Source organism: Entelurus aequoreus, linkage group LG04 (genome assembly GCF_033978785.1).
Source record: "Entelurus aequoreus isolate RoL-2023_Sb linkage group LG04, RoL_Eaeq_v1.1, whole genome shotgun sequence".
Taxonomy (NCBI): Eukaryota; Metazoa; Chordata; class Actinopteri; order Syngnathiformes; family Syngnathidae; genus Entelurus; species Entelurus aequoreus.
Window position 1 is genome coordinate 60,707,872 of NC_084734.1, and position 21,237 is coordinate 60,729,108.

The 21,237-nt window shown below is 39.8% G+C and overlaps 1 protein-coding gene across 2 annotated transcripts in view; it reads right to left on the reverse strand.

Annotated features, from left to right (window-relative positions):
- Positions 1 to 275: 275 nt before the first annotated feature.
- Positions 276 to 21,237, reverse strand: part of si:ch211-159i8.4 (matrix-remodeling-associated protein 5) — a 39,561-nt gene continuing 18,599 nt past the window's right edge. Inside the window, exons 4-17 of one of the 2 annotated variants that reach the window (XM_062045405.1) lie at positions 20,621 to 20,750; positions 17,658 to 17,784; positions 15,619 to 15,753; positions 8,709 to 11,588; positions 7,472 to 7,653; positions 6,658 to 6,937; positions 5,204 to 5,347; positions 4,502 to 5,020; positions 4,243 to 4,414; positions 3,874 to 4,134; positions 3,630 to 3,756; positions 3,431 to 3,511; positions 2,088 to 3,234; positions 276 to 2,005 (exon numbers count right to left, since the gene is read on the reverse strand). In XM_062045405.1, coding sequence (XP_061901389.1) covers positions 1,452 to 2,005; positions 2,088 to 3,234; positions 3,431 to 3,511; positions 3,630 to 3,756; positions 3,874 to 4,134; positions 4,243 to 4,414; positions 4,502 to 5,020; positions 5,204 to 5,347; positions 6,658 to 6,937; positions 7,472 to 7,653; positions 8,709 to 11,588; positions 15,619 to 15,753; positions 17,658 to 17,784; positions 20,621 to 20,750 — 6,739 coding nt within the window. In that variant the 3' untranslated portion in view covers positions 276 to 1,451. Of the gene's footprint in view, positions 2,006 to 2,087; positions 3,235 to 3,430; positions 3,512 to 3,629; positions 3,757 to 3,873; positions 4,135 to 4,242; positions 4,415 to 4,501; positions 5,021 to 5,203; positions 5,348 to 6,657; positions 6,938 to 7,471; positions 7,654 to 8,708; positions 11,589 to 15,618; positions 15,771 to 17,545; positions 17,785 to 20,620; positions 20,751 to 21,237 lie in introns of both variants that reach the window. The other variant, XM_062045404.1, reaches the window with a different exon arrangement.

A 21,237-nucleotide genomic window follows, 5' to 3' on the forward strand; every position in this document is an offset into this window, starting at 1 on the left:
ACAATCTATTTTGCACAGACTCTTTTTCTCAAAGCGACAAACATAATCTCCCACTCCCACACACATGCACGGCAAACACGGGATGTGAAGAACAATCCTAACATTTGTGTTTGACAAAGCTGCCTTTTTCTGTAGTCAAAGACTCATTTGTCTGGATGTGAGACAGAGTGAGACATTCACATTCTGGTGGAAAATATAGCATGCATTTACATATTCACATCTGGGTACAACACATCAAATTGATTTATTCTGCTCATGTAAAGAAAACGGCTCAATAATACAGCATAAAAGGTATCCGTTATGGCTGATTAGCTGCAAAACAAACATAAGATAGAATGTGATTCAATTTCTACAACCTCAAACAATAGCATTTTTTAATCATCTTGTATATACTAAGTAATATATTGTACCTTCTAAAATGGTTTGATGGTTACAATATGTAAATAATACAACTTAATGTAATAATCACAGTTAGCATGCTAATGCAAAACATGTTCCATTTTAGCCAAATTTCCTCATCACTACCCAACTTGGCCCATGAAGTTTGATTATAATTACATTACTTTTCAGATTATTGGAGCATTAGTAATAGGCCTCAGCACAATGTATCTAACAAATCTAAAAAACGCTTCCAAACATTTAATCCTCAAAGTGAAATAGTTACAAAGGAGTAATCTGAGAATTACCTAACTGAGTAGGCTTTGTGAAACATAACTTATTTTCATATGGAAGTTTCAATAACAATGTAAGCGATATTGCATCATCACTGTCATAATAGCTCCCAAGTTTCCAGAATTGCTAAATAAGACAACTTGGATCATTCTAAGAATGTATTTACTTTCATATATTAAACTTTTATAATATAGGCATATTTTATATGTTCCTTTGTTAAGAACTTCTATTGAAAGATTGAGATTCTGGTATTATATATTTTTCCATAAGGCACACCAGTAGTGTGATTGAAAAAGAGGAGTACTGCACTCTCCTCAAGGCTCAATCTTCCCTATAAATACTAATTTATATGCAAACATACAGTATGAGTATTAGAGTTTCTACCATTTACAGAACAATTACGAATGGTCCCTGAAGTGATACTACATCAAACGGGTACATGTTATTACAAGACAGGTCCATTCTTACAACACCGTCTTCGTATAAAAGTATACTTTTATTGAACAGACAACTGATTCAAAGCTATAATGTAGCCAGAGGTAAGTGGTTGACGTAATGTGTCCAATGCATTTTGAAATGTGGTAAGGACTAAATAATACAATTAAAATGCAAAGTGTCTGGCTGCCTACAGCTATACAGCCAGTGGTTTGTCTCCAGGGTATCTTCATTGTAGCATAATACATTGATACTTACATCCTTATGGACAAATAATCCAGTCTTAATCCTGCGTGAGATTTCCTCAACCTTGCAGTCCCAGAATAAGAGACAAATCTTGTCACTCAGATCACCTGAAGGTATGTACTCTTAAAATCTGTTCCGAGGGCATTTTTAGCATTGCATTTATAGATACCAGAGTTCATGAGCACAGGGTTCTGAATGACCAGACTACCGTCCTCTGTCATGTGTATTCCTCCTTGCACAATGTAGCGGTTATGTGGAACCAATGTAGTACGGCCAGGTAAAGTCCAGGAAATTTCTGGCTTGGGAACACCAGTCGCAACACAGTTTAACCTCACTGGTGATCCTCGGCTGGCGCTGGTGATAGAGGGCAGCATACTGGTGACGCGTGGAGGATGAACCAGTACTGTGACAGGATATGTCAATGTTGATGAGCCAAATGCATTAGATGCTTTGCATGTATATGGCCCTTTGTCAAAAGTAGCAATCTGCCTCATCTGGAGGGTTCCATTAACAAGGAATGTAACTCGACCAATAGACTGAGGTTTATCCAAAGTGAAGCCATTGGGTAGGGTCCATGTGATTGACGCCTGTGGCCAGCCATCCACAGTGCAATGCAAGTTGAGAGTTTGGCCGTAGGTAATCTTTATCCCACCTGGAAATTGAAAATACAACAGTACTAAGAGGAGATTTAGCATTAAGATAATAAATATATGGACTATAAATGTATACTGTACTTGTTGGTCCTCTGATCGTTGGCTTCCTGCCTGCTTCTAGTGCATAACGCTTCTCTGCTTGCCCCGCCACATTCTTTGCTAGACACCTGTACACTCCCTTATCGATTGCAGCCAGCTGTGAGATCCACAGAGTGCCGTTACCCTGATGGTGGGTAAAGCGTTGCAGTCTAACGCCAGGCATCAACATTGTCCCATTAGGTAGCACCCATATAAACTCTGGATTTGGCTTGCCACGGGCAGGGCACTGCAGGTGCAATTCTTTGCCATATTGTTGTATTGATATGATTTCAATATTGGGAACAGCAAAACTTGGCTTCTCAGCTATTGGCGCCACATCTAATTCAACAACCAATGATGCTTCACCTAAATGGTTTTTGGCCAGACACATGTACCTGCCTTTATCTGTTTTCCTTACCCCTCTTACCTCCAAACTGCCATTTTGGTGGACTTGGAAGCGACCACTGAGGTAGGAAGTTTGGAGTGAGTGGCCATAGGGGGTAACCCACCAAACCTTAGGCATAGGTTTCCCTTCCACCTTGCAGTCCAACAGCACTGTTTGATAAGAAATGCCTTCAACATGGTTGTCACTCTTCCCTTTTTTGCCATTAATAAAGGGTTCCCTGGATTCAATTTCAAGAACTATGTTTTTAACATCATCACCAGCAGAATTTTGTGCCACACATGCATATTTCCCTTCATCAGTTAGCGTTACTCTTTTCACCACTAACATTCCATTTTCCAAAATGTCAAACTTGTCTGATGACATTTGGATCACATCATTTCGTGGTGAGATCCAAACAATCCTTGGTGTTGGTTCACCTGTTGCTTGACAGCTCAACTGAGCTAAATCTCCATAATTCACAGTCACCACAGACTGAGATTTTAAGCTAATTCTAGGGGCATTTGGTCCAATTTTAACATTAACTTTTCTCTCATCTTTACCCAGTTTGTTCTTTGCATAACAGGTGTAGTCACCCTCATCTCCTTTGCCCATTTGATGGAGAAGTAACGTTCCGTTGCCAAAAATAACATATCGGCGGTTGCGATAGCCACTGTCATCAGACTGAAGGGCATTGTTGATTAGTGTTCCATCTGGTAGGCTCCAAGAGACTTCTGGATCTGGAAGGCCTGTTGCAACACAGTCCACCTCGGGAAAATACAAAACCAAACATTAGGAGCGTCTGATTTAATTTATTGTTTTAACCTGCCTTTAACTGCAGTAAAAATATCTGTCAAACACATAAAAATAAAAACACAATAAGATGGGCTCCTTGCAAAGCAAACACCCATAAAAATGCACTTTGCTCTATCCTTTATTTAAATCAACACAATAAATGTGATACCTGGACATTTTCTCCAAAGTTGACTTTTGGTTGCGTTGTTCTCACATGCTTTATTCTGGGCGGCGTCATCAAGACATCCACCTGATACAGAAATATGTATGAGTGAGGTACACTGCATTGTGTTTCACATTGTCTACTCCCACTACTGCATGTTAAGCGAAAGTGATCTGCCCAGAGTCTTTATCGGCCGTGATTATACCCGAAAGAGCTCCACGTCCTCTCCATTGGGTCGCTGAAAGACACACAGATAATTTCCACCGTCTAACTCTGTTAACTGAAGTATCCTCAGAGTCCCATTCCGGAAAACTTTAATTGGTCTCTCCGGACTGGAGGCAGATGGAAGGGAGAAATTAGTTGAGGATTAAAGCAGTAACTCAGGTGTAAAAGCACCTCAAAATGTTAAGTGGTGATTTATCAAGTCTCGCTTTGAACATCTCTGTGACCTGTATCGATGCTCCATGATGGTTTTGGAAGGTAGCTGCCAGATGGTTCCTCTTGGGTATCCACTAGACTCTGGACAGTGTAAGTAAACAGCAGAACCATACATAGCTGAGACTGAGTGCTGGCGGGATGGAACAGCATGGTGGTGAGTAGGGGGGAATGGAACAGGAGGATGGCGGATATCTGAGGAGCTATCAGCCCTCACTTCAAGCCACACAGTTCTTTTGGCAATGCCCACAGTGTTTGCAGCTAAACACTCGTACCTGTGAGGAGACAGTAACTTTACTGTCACCAATCTTTCAACCAACCAATATTTGAATAAATACACTAATAGAGATGGTTAATTAAAACATGCAGAATACATCTCTTACCTCCCTGCATCAGCTGGTGAGACATTTTTCACATACAGTGTCCCATTGGGAAAGACAAAGAGCCTATGTCCCAGGAACTGTGATGGCTTCACATGGACTCCTGATGGCAGTGTCCACTTCAAAGTAGGAAACGGTTCACCCTTCATGGAACAGTGGACATATATACTCCTGCCTGTGTAGATGTAATTAGTTACTTAGTTACCAATTGAGGTGTATTGACTTGAATGTTTTAGATGTGTTTGTTTTATTTGTGGAATACCTTCCGGAATTATCACAGTGTCACTTGCAGTTTCACTAATGCTTGGAGGCAAAGCTGCAACATGAAGATGATAAGTGATTGTATCAGCGCCTGCTGCGTTGCTTGCAATACATTTATAGTCTCCTTTACTGGAGAAATTAGTTGACTGCATTTGCAATGTGCCATTCTCAAGCAGTAAAATTTGAGAAAGTGGCGAATGAACAATCCCAATTTCACGAACAAATGTTCCATCTGGCAGAATCCAGGAAATGTCGGCTGGGGGTTTTCCAGAAGAAAGACATTCAAGGGTCACACTCTTTCCTAAGTAGATTGCTATTTCGGTAGACCTGGGACGTTGAATCTTCGGGGCCTCAGTCTGGACTGATAATGTGATCACTATACGATCTGATCCAAACATATTCTGGGCAGTGCAGAGGTACTGGCCTCTGTCCTGAAGTTGGATGGCGTTAATTACAAAACTTCCATTTTTGAAGACTTCAAACCGGGAGCCATGCTTGGTGTTGGCTGGTATGGTGACACCTGAGGAAAGAACCCAAAAGAAACAAAATGAAAGACTTAACCACATTTGATTTAGCCACAATGTCCTGATAAACCTTTCCTCTTTAAGCATATAGTGTGTTAATATTCCAAAGTTAGTTAACGATTGCAGATGCCTTCCCATTTCATCTCAAAACTAATTCCTTTCTCATTTTAGTATATTACCTGTCGATAATTTTGTCCATGCGATCCTAGGTTCAGGATTCCCTGCTGCTTTACAATGTAGAACAGCGTCACCCTCTGCCAGCACCGACATGCTGGCTTTGTTAACTGTGGTGATGCGGGGTTTTGCCCCACCAGCTCCGGCTCCTAATAAGGTAAGGTAATAAGGTAAAGCAGTTGGATGTTGAGATCCAATTCCAGCTAAAGACACGTTTGGCAGTTTTACTTGAAAAGTAATAGAATATTGTCATTGTAAAGGATACTTTTAAAGGCCTACTGAAATTAGATTTTCTTATTTAAACGGGGATAGCAGGTCCATTCTGTGTCGTACTTGATCATTTCGCGATATTGCCATATTTTTGCTGAAAGGATTTAGTAGAGAACATCGACGATAAAGTTCGCAACTTTTGGTCGCTGATAAAAAAACCTTGCCTGTACCGGAAGTAGCGTGACGTCACAGGTTGTGGAGCTCCTCACATCTGCACATTGTTTACAGTCATGGCCAACAGCAGCGAGAGCGATTTGGACCGAGAAAGCGACGATTACCCCATTAATTTGAGCGAGGATGAAAGATTTGTGGATGAGGAAAGTGAGAGTGAAGGATTAGAGGGCAGTGGAAGCGATTCAGATAGCGAAGATGCTGTGAGAGGCGGGTGGGACCTGATATTCAGCTGAGAATGACTAAAACAGTAAATAAACACAAGACATATATATACTCTATTAGCCGCAACACAACCAGGCTTATATTTAATATGTCACAAATGAATCCCGCATAAGAAACACCTCCCCCTTCCCGTCCATATAACCCGCCAATACAAATCAAACACCCGCACAACACACTCAACCCCACAGCCCAAAGTACCATTCACCTCCGCAAAGTTCATACAGCACATACTGTATATTTCCCCAAAGTAACGTACGTGACATGCACATAGCGGCACGCACGTACGGGCAAGCGATCGAATGTTTGGAAGCCGCAGCTGCGTACTCACGGTAGCACGTATCCAACTCAAAGTCCTTCTGGTAAGAGTCTCTGTTGTCCCAGTTCTCTACGTGTTTGTGTTGCTGCAGCTGGCCGCTAATACACCGCTTCCCACCTACAGCTTTCTTCTTTGCTGTCTTCATTGTTCATTAAACAAATTGCAAAAGATTCACCAACACAGATGTCCAGAATACTGTGGAATTTTGCGATGAAAACAGACGACTTAATAGCTGGCCACAATGCTGTCCCAAAATGTCCGCTACAATCCGTGACGTCACGCGCAAACGTCATCATACCAAGACGTTTTCAGCAGAATATTTCGCGGGAAATTTAAAATTGCACTTTACTAATCTAACCCGGCCGTATTGGCATGTGTTGCAATGTTAAGATTTCATCATAGATATATAAACTATCAGACTGCGTGGTCGGTAGTAGTGGGTTTCAGTAGGCCTTTAAGTTTACTGTTGATACCTACCTTGAACAGGCCTCTGACCCCCGTGCTGTAATCTTGTGGTGGTAGGTTGGTAAGAATGAGGGGTCGAATTGAACTCAGATAATGAGGATGCTGTAGTTTTAACAATGTTTGGAGGTTGCAACTTATACAAAGGGGTTGGTGCTTGTGGTCTTGGAAGAAAGGGTCTGACCGGGTTCAGAGGTATGGGACTGGGTTGAATTGACTTAACAGGATTGTTGTAGCTTATGCGTGGTTTTGGTGTCACTATCTTTCCAAGCTGTGAGAGACGATCAATATATGCCTGAAAAAAGGTAGTACAAAAATGTTGACACATTTAGACCCATAATAAATACTTTATCACTGATATTATGCAAATGTATTGCAGACAAAAACAATAACTCGGTCCATGCTTATAAAGTTTTGTGCAAAAATCATGAGCCACCATTTCATGTGTTGTTTTAGCAATGATATGTTAATGATATAACTTGTGTATATTAGCAGGCTACTTGATTCACGAACGATGGCAAACGTACATTTATTTTTTTTGCTTTGAGTTTTATCTAGTTTCTTATCCATATTGTATAGGTTATTTTATCACTACCCCGCATCCCCCAAAAAAGTTATGGTTGGTTTAGTTATGGTTTTGTATTTTTCTGTAATCCTGCTAATTAAATCTGTTGAGTTGCTAAGTGTTTTACTGCATCAAAATGACAAAAAGTCAAAGGTAAATATTGGTGCCCAGTATGTTTGCACTTTACTTGAGCTCTCAGAATGTAGACAGTTAAACAATTTATTGCCTGCATGAAACTACTACTACTACTACTAAACATCTTACCTGTCTGTATCTGTTCCTAAGCCTCAATAGTAACAATTGATCTCTAACTTGGGCTCCATGAGTGGGTGTGGGCTTCACTGTTTCAGCTATGATTTCTGGTCTGTTAGTAGCAACTGGGTTTTGACCCCGAGGATAGGGAAAATGTCTGGTTTCTTGTGTGGGCACAATACGTGGCACAGCACCTTGGAAAAGAAAGTAGAACTTTGTCTGAAACTGTGTACATTTTATACTGTATACACTGAATTTCCAACATATCTTAATTATCTCCAAAAGCAAACAATGCAAATCTACTCTCTAAAAAGTCTTTGCTAGACTATTTTTTTCTCCCATTTTAATGATCTTAACTCAAAGTTGTATTTTTTCCGTAAAGACACAAAAGGCCTATTTCTCTCAAATATTGTTTACACATCTGTGTAAATGTTAGTGAGTACTTGTACTTATCAAAATGCTTATTCGACAGCATGATTGTTGCACGAGTGTGCTTGAGGGTTGGCTCCACAATGTGCAGTTTTATTACAAAGGTCAATGCCACAGATGTTGCAAGTGATGCAACAGGCGTGCTGACTGCAAGAATGACCACTAGAGCTGTTGCCCGCAAATTTAATGTTCCCTTTTCTAACATGAACTGTCTCCAAAAGTGTTTTACAGAATTTAAGCAGTTTTTTCAATCGACTTCACAACTGCAGACAATGTGTAATACGCACATCAGCCCTGGGCCACCACATCCAACATCTTTCCTGCCAATATCAACCGCCAAAGTTTAAGACCAGCTACCTGACAGCTGCTGCATCAAATAATTTTCATAACCAAATCATTTTTACAAAATTTGTCAGAAACCCTGACCTGCAATTTTTCCCAAATGTTTTTTCTCGTGCTCATAAGGATCATGACCTGACTGCCCTTCGTTGTTGTAACTGACCTGAGTAGACAAATGCTCTCATTTGATGGCGTTTGCCATTTGGGAGGGAGGTGTTCTCTTAACAGATGAATCCCTGTTTTCACTGTTAAGGGCAGATGGCAGATGTGTGTATGGCAGACTTGTGGATGACAGATGTGTGGGTGAGTAGTTTGCTGATGTCATCTTAGTGGATCAAGTGACAAATGGTAAACAGTATATACAAGAGATAGGCCTTTTGTACATAGAAAACGTTTTAGATTCTTGGGTTTAGCTAATTGAAAATCAGAGCAAAAACTAAAGTGTTGTGTTTATATTTTTGTTGAACTTAGATGTACCTACCTTGCCAAGGAGGATGTGCAGGATGGGGATGATGGTTTGAAGACCAATGTGAAGTTGGTGCAATGCGAGGCGGCAAAGGGCGGTTACTAAGATTCACTTCTTTCCGTTTTTCTGGATATCTGTCTTTGTGTGTTTGTGGCACCTGTGTAGATGTTGGTTGCTCTTGTTCTTGATTGTACTGGTGCAGCCAGGGGTGAATCGGCTGCACTATAGGAACATGGGGGATTTCAGGCTTTATTATTGCTCCATTCACCTTTTTATTTTCCTCGTGGATGTTGTCCTCTTTAATTTTGTCTTCGTTTAAATGTGAAGTTATCACTTTGGATGATGAACCACTTGTCTGTTCCAGTGAAGGATGAGAGTTTGACTTTGGTGTATGGATTGTTGAAATAAGGTTATTCCGCATATTGTAACTCTGGGTGACCAGCACATTCTCAGATTCTTTGACTTTCTCAAGATTTCTGTTCATTCCCCCGGTCTCTCCTTGTTCTTCCAGAATATGCACCCTCTTCCCTTCTGATATTTTTTTAATTCTACCATCTTCCTCTGTTTCTTCAGTCATATTGGTTGGTAGAGAACTAACTTTTGTCTTTCCTTTCAGGTTCGGTAAAGTATGTGCTTCTGCAGAAATAGTTAATGTGGCTTCTTTTTCTGCAACTGATTGCAATTTGGTAAATTTACTTCCGAAATCCTGAACAGTATGATGAGTTTCAATGTTTGATTCTTTTTTTCCATTTAAACCACCACTATCCTTGTAATCAGATTTTTCATTGAATTTGTCTTCCCCTGCTTGGTAGTAGTAAGTGACTGTAGTTAGTGAAGGTGTTGGCCTATCTTTGGTGGTGGTAGTGACTCTAGTACGAGTTGTTGTGATTGTTGGTGGGGGAACTGTAGATTTGAGCATGTTTGATGAAGGACGAAGTGGCTTCAGATTATGGTTAATTCGTCTCATTTGAGGTTTTCTACGCCTAAAAGGTGGCCTTCTCCGATTTGAGCTGCTAGGAACTAATTTCTTATTCCCTTCACCAAAGGATATATTTGCACCTTTTGCAGCTTGTGTTGCAATAATTGTTACATCATTTTTTTTTTCTGTAATCCCATTAACCTGCTGATGGGATGTCTCTGTGCTTCTAGCAGGTGAGGTCACCAAAGTTGTTGGTTGTGTTTGTAACAATAAAGCTGTTGGCTCAATCCGAAATTCAGAAATTGTTGTGATAGGAAATTTGTTGGCTATCGTATAGGAGGAAAGGGTAGTTGCAGGGTTGGTCAAACTGGTTGGGACAATTAGAGTGTTGGGATCAGGTAGTGGCAACTCTGAAGCCTGTGAAATGGGTAATTTAGCATTGGCATTAGCCAAAACCTCTGCCCAGTAATTTGGATCTAATTTCTTTACAATAAAATCTTTCCTTTGGATTTTATTTTTTCCAGGATTCTTTTGCGGTTTTTCTATTATTGGAACCTGTGTCACGAAACGCCGAACTGTTTCCTGGTACTCCACCGCTGAACCCTCTTCCTCATCAGTATTTAAGGTTTGCTGCTCTGTTTCTGTCTCTACTTCAGAGTTATGGGATACCTTTTCCCCTGTGACTTCCACCATATGTGACAGCATGTCAACTCCATAGAGATTCGAGGCCAAACAACTGTATTCCCCTGAATCTTCTTCCATCAACTTCCTCACCACCAAAGTACCATTCTCCATTACTGCTGCATTTCTTGTCTTTTGTGTAGGTGTAAGAACTTTGTTTTTCGGCATGTACCAAACAGTTTGACTGGGTTGCACAGATGTTACTTCACATGCGAGAGCGATTGAACCTCCCTTTTCAACTGTGATTTTCTGGCCATTGAAAGCAGTAGGGCTCAGCGTTTGTTCTTTGACAGTAAGCCTCAGAGACATCAAATCCACACCAGTTTTTGTTCTGATCATACAGTGGTAGAGACCAGAGTCGGATTGTGATGCATTCATTATCACAAGGTCCCCTGTGTCATCAATTTTGACTTTATCACTCATACTCTCCACAATAGATAAATCGGGAAGCATCCACTCAATTTTTACTTCCTGGTGTGAAGTGACAACACTGCATTGTAGGTGAACCTCTGAGCCCTCCAAAGCAGTCTTCACACGCCCAGCAGTTCCACGTTGAATCATTGCCCAAGAAGAAGTAAGGTCAGAGTTGTCTTGCTGCCCTCTTTGGCTGTTAATAAGCTTGGTGATTACTGTAGTGAAATCCATCACTAGTTTTTTGGTTGTTGTTAGCATTCTATTAAGCTTTAAAGTGACTTTGTGTTGAAGCAGCCACGCAGGCTCTGCCACTAAATAACCCTTTAAGTCTGTAAAATAAGGAGAATTCTCATTTGCAACTTGGAAGTATTGATAGGTTGTTCTGCTGCTGTTTGTTTGTCTTTGTTGACCTCTCTCCAAGACAGCAGGGCTTTCATAGTAATATGCAACCAATTGCCATAGGTTTTGTAATTTTTCCCGATCAATCTCACACTCAAGGATGGTTGCCAAAGATACATTAACAGACAACCCTTGTGCTGTCCGTGTATTCACTGTCCAACTTATAGGTGAATTGTCTCCTGGGTGGCGCACATCACACACCACGTGAGCATTATTTCCATGGGTATCCGATAGAGAAAAACTTAGGTCGCCTAAGGGCTTTTCAAGGTCCCGGGTGTATGGGAGATCAGGCTCTGCATCAGATTCCGCCCACACTGGGTTGTCCCACAATTTCAGGGAAGATTGAAGAGCTGGCCTATCACAGGTCAGCTGGTCTTCAGTTAACCCAAACAAGAGGGTACCATTTAAGGGTTGAGGTGAAAAACACTGAGGACAAGTCTCAACTGTGCTCGTTTCACGTTCCTTTTTACACTTTATCACACCTGGAAACAAATAAAGGACAGAAAGAGCGACATTAAGTATTGTAAAACAATAGGTGCGGACATCAAGGAGACAAGAGTGCAAATTTTGGATGGAATTTATTGGATTCTCACATCCTGAAAATCATATGTTGCTTTCGTTATTAAACTTTTTTTTTTTAATGTTGCTTTTCCTTACCTTACACTTCTGAGCACAAATGTGATTAACAAACAACAATGTTGGTCAACATTGCTAAACAAAATTATTTTTTTTAGTTTCCTACACAGGGAAACTTCACTTGTTTGGAGAATTTTGCCCATCATTCACAAAACTTATGTGAGACAAGAACACCTTAACGTTTGTTTGGTATTTGGTGCAGGCATGTGATTATTCCGTCTACAGTCGGAAATCCGTCTTTTTTATCTATGTAAAAATCTAAAAAAATGTTTTCCGTTTTTCTTAATTTTTTCCGACCTACATTGTGTGTTAAAATCTTGATCCGTCTTTTTGCCATTCCTGCCAACAACTACGGTTTTCCCGTAATGAGTACGGTTTTTGATCATCCATTCCAGTTTACGGCTGCAGTGGTAAAAACTATGGTTTTCCATAAAAAATTATTAACTTAAAAATCAAAGCTAAGTAGCGAAGCAACTCCACGGGCAGGGGACAAAATATACGGGAAAAATCAATGATGATTGGTTGGTTTACATATAACAAAATCCATGATTGGTTGGTTGGTTTACTATGATGAGTCACGATTGGTTAAGATTAGGGCAAAACATTACGTACAGGCCAATCAGAGACAAGATAGGGCGGGATCATCGAACCAGGAAAGGAAATCACAATAGCCATCCCAAACGACGAGAGAGTCGGAAAAGAGAAGAGTGAATATTCCAGAGGGCGATTTATATATTAAAAAATAAGCATGAAAGGTGGCAGAGGGATTCTCTTCCTTAGATTTTTCTTTTAGCAATGTAGACGACGTCCAGGAAACCCCAAATGCGTCTACTTGGCCACATTTGGACAAATGTATGCGCCTGGATAAAACAATGCCCAAAACATTCAATTTAGTTGTTTACCATGTAAGCCCAAATCAAAACTGCTCTTGACATGGAAGATGTGGAATACACATTTAAGAACACACGATTGTGGCAGACATGTGATGACTTTTGCTACGGTATAGCCTGTCTAAATGCTAAATAGAACAAGACAATAGCTGACAATGTGTTCATTATTTCTACTGTTTACATTTTGACATTAAATTGTTAAATCATTTTGAAACATAAACAACATGACTGCACGATATTTGTTATTTCATTCTATAAATCACAAATGGCTATTCATATAAAGGAAGTCATCTAATAGAATAAACATTGTTTGTACTCTTTATGGTTTTAGCATGATTTTTGCATTTGCAGTAGTTAGAAGTGGATAGGCAGTCGAAGAGACAGAAATTGGCTTTAAAATCCAAGGCAGAATTCACTAAAGCAGAAACAAAAAGGAAAATGCAAGCTGCTCAGAAATTTGCCAGGTAGGCTCATGTCAGAGCCATCCAAGCAAAAATGCCAAAGTTATGTGTGAATAAACCAAAGTAATGTGTAAATAATGTAAATAACTAGATTAACCATCTGTGGTTGTGAAGTAACACTAGTAAGGTTGTAAATACTGTATAGAGTAGGCTAACCCACGTGGTTCCTGTGGATGTGAACACAAGTATTAATTACTGTAGTGACTAAATAACATAGTGACTGAAACATACATAGTGATTCATTTGGATGGATGGGGTATGTATTTATGTAAACTCTGTTGATAATTTTTCAATTCTTTAAACACTGAAACATCTTTAAATGGTACTTTTCTTTTGCAAATTTTTGCATGTTCAATTGCTGAAAAATCAGGGCACCGCTCTGTACCTGGCTGGGGACCTGCAGCCCCCAGACCCCCGGCTTATTTTCAGTCATTTTCATTAAGTTCAGATCACATGCCTGTTGGTGGATTAGATGATTTAAGCAATTTACAACGTACCATATTCATGTAACAAACCAGACTCTGAGTAGTGGGGTTGGCTCTACGTAGGGGCACGAGGGGGCAGAATGCCCTCAAATAAATGTCTTGCCCACTCAAATCAAAATGTTTGAAGTTGAGAATGTACATTTTAATACACCCACAAAATGTATATATTACAAGTTGACAAAATTATCCGCAGTGGCAAAGAATTCCGCTGAGAAAGGGACATGCTACAACACTCGTATGATGTCTTCTTCCCTCTTTTTTGTCCATCACCTGTGTCAGGCTCCGTGAGTCCGCGTGCACACAGACACACACACCCCTCCCCTCAACCCTCAGTAAACCAGTGTTGACCATTTAAAAACGAGACGAAAAATGATCAGAAACAAAATCTAATCGTATTTAATGTTGTCTTGAAAATGGATGGGACAAGGTCAGAATATATCCAATCCCAGTTCTTTAATCGTGTACAATATGACAGAGGGTGGGGGTTAGTGACGAAGGTGGACCAATCAGATGCTTTTAATAGTGAGATGAGGAAGTCAAAGTTCTCACTGGCGGCACCAAAACAAAAAGGTGATGACTTAACGTGTTCTGCATCGTAATAAGTGAACACCTGGGAGAAAGTGTAGAGGACACATTTTATTCTTGATGCTACATGATGTCATCAGCAGGTGAGCTATCGATCGCGACATCTACAGACTTGTATGTTAAAGCTGTGTGTATTTGCTGCTTCGGGTGTTCTGTCGAAATGAACTGTTTCATGGAAAAGAGCTATCAGTTGCTATTCCTGTTTGAACGGTGATGAAAACGAATATGTTGGCTACATTATTTGTGTCAATGTAAACTTCCCCACACTGCAAGTAGTGTCTACATGCTTTGCTTACTGTCCGTTGATATAAAATGGGAACTTTCTCACGCTGCAAGTGTCTACATGCTTACTGGTCAAAGAACACAATGAAATAAATATAATTTATAAGAACAGGGGGAACTGATGACTCCAGGATAGTTAATATAGTAAAACACAACTTGGGAAAATAATCATTACTATATCTAGAGTGTACGCAGCGCTGTTAAATTTGTCGGTCTAAATGAGTGGAGAATGCAGAAACTATGAGGCAAAAAAATGGTGTCAATGTAGATGAACTGCACGCCTGCTTATAAAATGTCCATAAAAAGTGGTAGATATCTCCGGCACACATAGCACAAAGCCACAGGTAGGAGCATGATGACAAGAATCTGCAGTCAATTAGAGTGTCTCCGTGGTGATGCCCCGTATAGTACATTCAAAATCCTTATTTAGATAAGCCGGTCTGTACCACTTTACAATTGTACAAACAGTCTTAGTAAAGCACACGCAACACACCCACTAATAGTACAGACTGTTTTATAGAGTGATCATGCTCTTTAGTGCATGGTTTTTGAATCTTAGTCAATCAGGCCCATAGTGTAGCTAACAACCAAATTCTATGAAGAAGGCATACTGTATTAGCACAGAAAAAAAGTGCTGTAGCATGATGGAGCAGCATGTACACATGATGCCCCTCCACTCTTCTGACTGCTCCCTCATATATTCCAACCTAAAACCGGCCTTGCTTCGTAGTGTGTTGAAGAACCATATGCAGACACAACAGCCTGGCACCTCCTTCTCATGTTGGCCTCCCAATCTTTAAACAGCATTTGTCACAAGTCAGCCAACATGGTTTTATGGGTCACTTTGGCACTAACGACATGTCCAAACAAGTGTTCAGTAGGGTCAGGACTATACGATCCCCTCCCCTCCCAAACTCTGGAGGTAATGTCTGTTATACCCACAATTTGTGGGTTTCCTTACTAAAGTGGCACTTATATGAACGGGCTTTTCAGCAAGACAAAATGTTTTGCTTATAAGCTTTGTCACAACAAAGACAAAATCAACCAAACACACATGTCCTTACTTTTTGGGCTTAGTTTACATATGTTTATGCAGGAATAAAAATATGTAATCTTTTGTACAATCAAATACAGTATGATGACAATTTAGCATATTTCACACATATACAGTACCTTCATGTGTGGAACTCCATTGTAGCAACCAGTGAAGTTGACAGTCACAAGTCCAGGGGTTACCATGAAGAGAGAGGAGCTCAAGCTTGGGAGCTGTGTTCAGTACAGAGGCAGGGAACTGATCCAACAGATTGTCTGAAAGGTGTAAGTGTCTGACAAGAAAACAGTGTGTTACTAGACAAAACATGTTTCAGACATCAGCAATGCACTCCCATTTTGAGCAAAATATAGTCTCTATATGTACTGTATGTTGACATTCACCATGACAGCCATTTGTCCACATTAACAAAAATTATATGCATGCTGAACAGGGTGACTGTGATTCTAATGTAATGGCATATCTTAAGACTTAAGACCAGCAGTGTCCAAAGTACGGCCCGCTGGCCAGACAACCTGTTTTGGTAATAATAAGGATATACTATGTTACTTACAGCCAATGACCATGTGTGTTACATTAATACGAGATAAGCATAGCATCTATTTATATGTAGCTATCCAAACAACTTTTCCTGATAATGGGGTAAACAAAAAAAACAACAACTCATCAGGTTTACAAAAATGTGCCACACAAAGTCACCTGTTTATGTTTATGTTGTTGTGTATTGAGTACATAATATACATACATATCTCAATTGAACAGTCTTGTGCTCAATGGCAATATTATTATTTCACAAAAAATAAAATAAAATTGAATTAAGAAAATACAATTAAATGAAATTAAACATCTCAAAATGTATGTTTTACTCGTCACCTGTATCCTTTTTGGAGTTTATTGTGGAGACGGGACAGACCAGACCAAGATTCAGGCTGTGGTGGATTGGCCAACTCCGACTTCTTGCAAGCAGTTACAAAGATTCTAAGGGTTTGCCAACTTTTAACTTTGGTAAGGTGGCAGAACCATTCCTTGGGTCCACAGAGGCGGACCGGGCATTTCTGCGATTAAAGTACTGTTTTACTACTGCACTCCTTCTTATTTATGATAACCCTAATCTTGCGTTTTTTGTCAAGGGGATGAGTCCGACACGGGTGTTGGGGCTGTGCTCTCCCAGCGATCCAGTTCTGATCAGAAATTGCACCCTTGCGCCTTCCTCTCCAGACGTCTGTCACTTGCAGAGAAAAACTATGACATTGGTAACTGGGAGCTTCTTGGTGTGTTACTGGCTCTTCAGGATTTGCGGCACTGGTTGGAGGGAACCATACAGCCTTTTGTCATCTCCACGGACCACCAGAATCTCGCCTACATCCGCCCCGCCAAATGGCTTAATCCCTGCCAGGCACAATGAGCTCTCTTCCTCACAAGGTTTAAATTCTGCAGCACCTTTCGCCCTATTACACAACATGCACGTAGGGGGAGAGTGGATCGACCCATAAATTGGAGGGCAGATCGACCCATGTACTAAAGTGATTAGAGAGCATTTGTATTTCCTCAAAATATTTTTTGTTCTTGTTTTTGTTAATGTTTACAATTCAAAGAATAAGTCCCTGGACACAGGAGAGGTTTGCGGGAAAATACCAGAAAATTTAAATGAGTAGTGGCTATTCGTGTTTGCTTTTGTTTAGTTATTGTGTACTATTGACCTTGTTTTGCTTGTATGTAATTAAAGAGAATATGGAACTAGTTTAAATGTTACGTTGATATGGTCAATAGCACTTACCATAAATAAACTGAAAAATGTTGAGGTATTACATTACATGAGTATCGGTATTGGAATCGACCGATTTTACTCATGGATGATCGGAAACTGAATTGGCAGCATTAAACCTGCAACAGAACATCTCTAATGTATATGATGTCCAAAAATGTGAATGAAGGTCGATCATGTTGTAAATGTAGATATTTTTGCTTTTACTACATTTTGGTAATACTGCATTTCATTTTAAAGCTGACTACAACAATCCAAACCAGGACAAATAAATGCTGTCTTACTTGAGTGAAGAGGTCCAAAAGTTTCCTAGCAGAGACACTGTAATGAAGGTATGAGGATGGATCTCCTTAAGAATATTTCCTTCCAGTTGTAATAGTTTGAGAGAAGTCAGACCCGAAAATGAGTATGGCTCGATGAAGCTGATGAGGTTGTGGTCCAGATGAAGACGAACCAGAACAAGGAGACCCTCAAACAACCCAGGGGTCACTCTTGTTAGCTTGTTGTAACTCAACTTTAACATCTGTAAAATATAGAATTATTGTTAGTTAATAGAAAAATATGAATCATCAAGCAAAATTCACAAAGTATCAATTCAAATCCACCTTACAAATAGTGGAGAATTATATATCCAAGAATAAATACTTCTCTAAACTGGCTTTAAAGGGGACCTTTTATGCAAAACTAACTTTTTTACCTCTTGGTACCTGTTTTTGTCTATTTCGGATCTGCATAGGTCCCGAAAATGTGAAATCAAACCATGGAGGCATGGCAGATATATTTATAAAAAAATATTGCCTTCCTTCATATTTCCTCCAAACAAATGGAATTTGCCCAATTCGTGATGTTTTTCCCATGTCAGCGGATATCTCTATATATCAGGGGTGGGCAATTAATTTTTACCGGGGGCCGCATGAGCAACCCGAGCACTGCTGGAGGGCCACATCGACAATATTTCAATTAAATTTTGCTCAATATTATTTTTGATATATACCGTAAAATAAATAATAATAATAATAATAATAATAATAATTAATAATAATAGTAATACTTCAACATAGTGTGTGTAACAGCATTCCATGACTAATATAAATAAATTAACATTAATAATAAATTACAGTAAAATAAGCACATGTATGACTGAGGAGTCATAGTGTAACTTTGTGTGGTATTTGAGTTGTCCGACTTTTTGTGTGGCCATAAACGCACCAGTGGTTTAGTGGTATGCGTGTTGGTGACAGATGACAAGTTGGTTTTGGCCTGGTTTGTACGGCAGAAAATGACTAGTTTTTCGAGATAGAAGTGTTTTACTCATGTTTTTGGTGTGGTTATGTCCGAATATAAACAGTTTTGCTCAATAAAGTGATCTATATAATTCCTGTCCTCGAAGCATCTCAATAGACGTTACAATAATTGAACGGTGCTGACGAACACCGTTAGGGCCACTTGTTGTCACTGTTACTCAAAGTTGCATTGCATAATTACATAGAATAAATATGTTTATTTTGTTTAGAATTCAGATGGGATTTGATTTGGTGCGCGTCATATATTTGCTGTGCGCAGCGGACGCTTGAGCAGTGCGCAATTGCGCAGGCACGCACCTTAGAGCAGTGGTCCCCAACATTTTTGTAGCTGCGGACCGGTCAACGCTTGAAAATTTGTCCCACGGACCGGTGGGGGGTGGGGGGTGGGGGTGTATTTCAACAAAAACATTTTTTTTTTTTTTTTTTACATAAATAAATACAATCATGTGTGCTTACGGACTGTATCCCTGCAGACTGTATTGATCTATATTGCTATATAATGTATATATTGTGTTTTTTATGTTGATTTCATAAAAAAAATCGGCCCGGTACCAATCGGTGGTTGAGGACCACTGCCTTAGAGGGAACGTTGCTTGGCAGTCCATGTCTTGTTGAAAACACGCCATTCGTCATCAACTTTTCTCTTTTTAGCGTCTCGGGTGTAAACCGTGCATCACTTGTCGCTGCATGTGCACCTTCACTCGCAGGTTACACACGGACACACGCCCATAAATAATACTTTTCAAAATAAAAGCAGCACAGTTGTATTGAGCGCACGACATAGATGTTTTTTCAACTTTATTTTGTAAGTTGTGATTGCAGCTGTTCACATTCACTCACAATCACGCACATGCATACGTCCACACGGAAGTAATACAAATAACGATTTTCAAAACAAAAGCAGCACCGTTGTATTGCACACTCGACATAGATACTTTTTAAAATGTATTTTGTAATTTATAATTGGCCTCACGCGGGCCGGACAGGGACGCACAAAGGGCCGGATGAGGCCCGCGGGCCGCAGAATGCCCAGGTCTGCTATATGTGGCAGAGATTTACCCGAAGTGCTTTGCGCGAGTCCACGATTATAGTTTGACACTGTAGTCAATAAGCTCCTTTTTCCTTATCCTTTTTTGAGGGGCAGACTGGCTCGTACATGCGCATGCATCCTCCGCTGTTGACATTTCTAATACAAAGTAGTGTAAGGTTCGTACTTATATTTGTCAGTAAAACAGCATATGGAAGCGCTAAATCTACATCATGGCTGACGAGGAGGAAACCCAGTATAACTGGAGGCATGTAAATAAGATCGCCCACGAAACGGCGCATCCGGAAGAGTCAGTCAGAAAGTGGCTTGAAGAGGGTCTGTAAAACATAATCTATACAAACTTTGGACCAAAGAACCAATACATGTTATGTAGACCACAAGGATGTGTTTTAAATGTAAAAAAAAATCATAATATGAACCCTTTAAGACAAAATGAAGGTGATCATACAAAGTATGTTTAAATGGAGGATAGATAGTACTGCTTTATATACAAATACAGAAAGGTAAGACACCCTCCGAATATATTATTCATTTTATTAAAGCAAATGGGACCAAAAAGTATTTGATAACGTTAGCAATTTATCATATCATGATATCATTATCATAACGTTTTTATGAAAGTGAATCACTCCCTTCCTTTTCTTGTTACAGTATTTAAATGTGCAACCTGTATGAACAATGATTAGAGCATAGGCATTTAAGTTAAAAAAAAAAGAAAAGAAAAACCTCCAAAGGGATCTATGCCTCACCTGGCATAAAAGTCACCACACGTCACTGCACTATAGTATACGCAAATTTACCAACCACCTTAGTCTCAAATGAGTCTCATAATCAGTGATTTAGACATTGTTTTTATTGATTGGGTTTCATCTTGTGATATTTCAACAATATTTGAACTTGAAAAAATAAAAAAAATTCAAACAGAATATATGCTCTAATCAGCTATTAGTGATAGTTTCCTCTCCAATGCATAGAAGTACAGTTGAACCAACAAGAACACACTTTACCTGGAGCGATCGCAAGCTGTAAAATGCCCCATGTTGGACAGTGCTTATGTCGTTACCATGTAACATGAGCATCTCCAATTTCCGCAGCGACCTGAATTGGGACCCTTCCACTTCAGTCAGACTATTATATCTGTGAGAGGGAGATACAACAAAGCCCTGTCACAGGATGTCACCGGTGAAATTGGACATGAAATTAATGTGTATGTATAAGATGACAGTAGAAAAACATTGATGGTAGCTACTATAACAATATACAAAAGCCCTGTCAACCAGAAGGTTGACAGGGCTTTTGGATTGTTCTGTCGTGTTAAAGACGGCAACTAAAGCAGCAAGCGTATGTGTGAATAGAGCTTAAGCACATAATCATTCAGCAATTAAAATACAAAGAGTTATTGAAAACCCTGCCTTTGAGCTGTCAAGCTTTAAGCACATTACAATAAGTATATCCTTCCAAGAGTCATGCAAACGGCAAATACAGTACAGAACAGTAGATGTTTTTGTCAAATGCATTATTCATCAAAGAAACAAACAAGATTGTAGGTGCTCAAACCAGACCTCCCAAAATTATAAAAGCACATAATTTTGTCCCCATCCTCAGTCAGAGATCTATTTTATGA